Source organism: Neofelis nebulosa, chromosome 8 (assembly GCF_028018385.1).
Source record: "Neofelis nebulosa isolate mNeoNeb1 chromosome 8, mNeoNeb1.pri, whole genome shotgun sequence".
Lineage (NCBI taxonomy): Eukaryota > Metazoa > Chordata > Mammalia > Carnivora > Felidae > Neofelis > Neofelis nebulosa.
Genome location: NC_080789.1, coordinates 60,340,117 through 60,341,691, shown reverse-complemented (window position 1 = coordinate 60,341,691; position 1,575 = coordinate 60,340,117). Strand labels below are relative to the sequence as shown.

Sequence of the window (1,575 nt, the reverse complement as noted above, 5' to 3'; positions counted from 1 at the left end):
AGTCACTCTGAGTAGAGAACCTTGAAACTCCAATCTGTTACAGGGGCTCTTACGCAGTCCAGTAAAATTACGTTAACATTTTGGCTGGTTTCTTTTTACTTTTACCTACGGCAAACCCCTCCATCTTTATCCTTTCTGCCTTAGATGGCAGTAGTTGAGTTTTTTTCTCTCCTATGAAAAATGTATTACTTTATCTAGTGTATTTCATTTAGGTTTTTTTTTGGATCTTCAGATTTGAGATTTTTTAAAACTATGATTTTGTTATGAATCTGGTTTGTTTTGATTATAAAGGTGGGAGCAACAGAGTGGGACTCTCTACACCCTAACAAAATAGGGTACTGTACCACTTGCCTTTGATACTACTCTATTCATTTGGAATCTCTTTGAACTTTTCTTGAAAATAATAAAGAAACTGGAGGTCAATGACGAGAAACCAGACAATAACAACCTTCATTCTCCTCGGACTGACAGATGATCCTCAACTTCAGATTCCAATTTTTATGTTTCTATTTCTCACTTACATGTTAAGTATAACTGGGAATCTGACCATTATATTCCTCACTTTGCTCGACTCCCACCTTAAAACACCCATGTACTTTTTCCTACAGAATTTTGCCTTATTAGAAATTTCATTTACATCTGCTTGTATTCCTAGATATTTATACAACATAGCAACAGGTGATAGATCAATAACTTACAATATTTGTGTCACTCAAGTGTTTTTTATTGATGCATTTGGGGTAACAGAATTTTATCTTTTGGCCATCATGTCTTATGATCGCTATGTGGCCATCTGCAAACCCCTGCATTATGTAACCATCATCAACAACAAAGTTTGCAGAAGGTTTGTCCTCTGCTGCTGGACAGCTGGTGTGTTGATCATACTCGCACCACTTATCATGATAGTAAATCTAGAATTCTGTGACTCGAATGTCATTGATTATTTCTTCTGTGATTCATATCCTATATTGAAGATATCATGCTCAGACACCTGGCTTTTAGAGCAGATGGTGATAACCTGTGCTGTACTGGCCTTCATCACAACCCTTCTGTGTGTTGTTCTGTCCTATTTCTGCATTATCAAGACTATTCTACAATTCCCCTCTGCCCAGCAAAGAAAAAGGGCCTTTTCTACCTGTTCTTCTCACATGATTGTTGTTTCCATTACATATGGAAGCTGTATTTTCATCTATGTTAAACCTTCAGCAAAGGAATCAGTGGCTATTAATAAGAGTGTGACAGTGCTAATGACATCCATAGCTCCCATGTTGAACCCATTCATTTACACTCTGAGAAACAAACAAGTGAGACAAGCTTTCAGTGATTCATTCAAAAGAATTGCTTTACCCTCAAAGAAGTAAGAGAATACTGAAATCTAAAAGATCAGAGACTCCTAAACATAGTTCTTTAACAAGTAATTCTGTCTTCTTTACCTGTGCCCTAAATCAGGTTATCTTCCTCAAAACATCCTAAGGCCCCTGTTCATTCTTTACTCTTCTTATAAATGAACCTCTATCAAGATAACATCCCTTAGAAGTAAACATGATTTTGTTTGTAGGAAGTATATTAATTACT

The 1,575-nt window shown here is 36.3% G+C and overlaps 1 protein-coding gene across 1 annotated transcript; it reads left to right on the top strand.

Moving 5' to 3' along the window:
* Positions 1–422: 422 nt before the first annotated feature.
* On the top strand, positions 423–1,361 carry LOC131483996 (olfactory receptor 6C2-like). Its single transcript, XM_058682292.1, has one exon. The coding sequence runs from the start codon at positions 423–425 to the stop codon at positions 1,359–1,361; it is 939 nt and encodes a 312-aa protein (XP_058538275.1).
* Positions 1,362–1,575: the final 214 nt, after the last annotated feature.

Excerpts from the sequence above, each read along its gene's own strand:
- LOC131483996 (XM_058682292.1), top strand. The coding sequence starts at position 423 with ATGACGAGAAACCAGACAATAACAACCTTCATTCTCCTCGGACTGACA.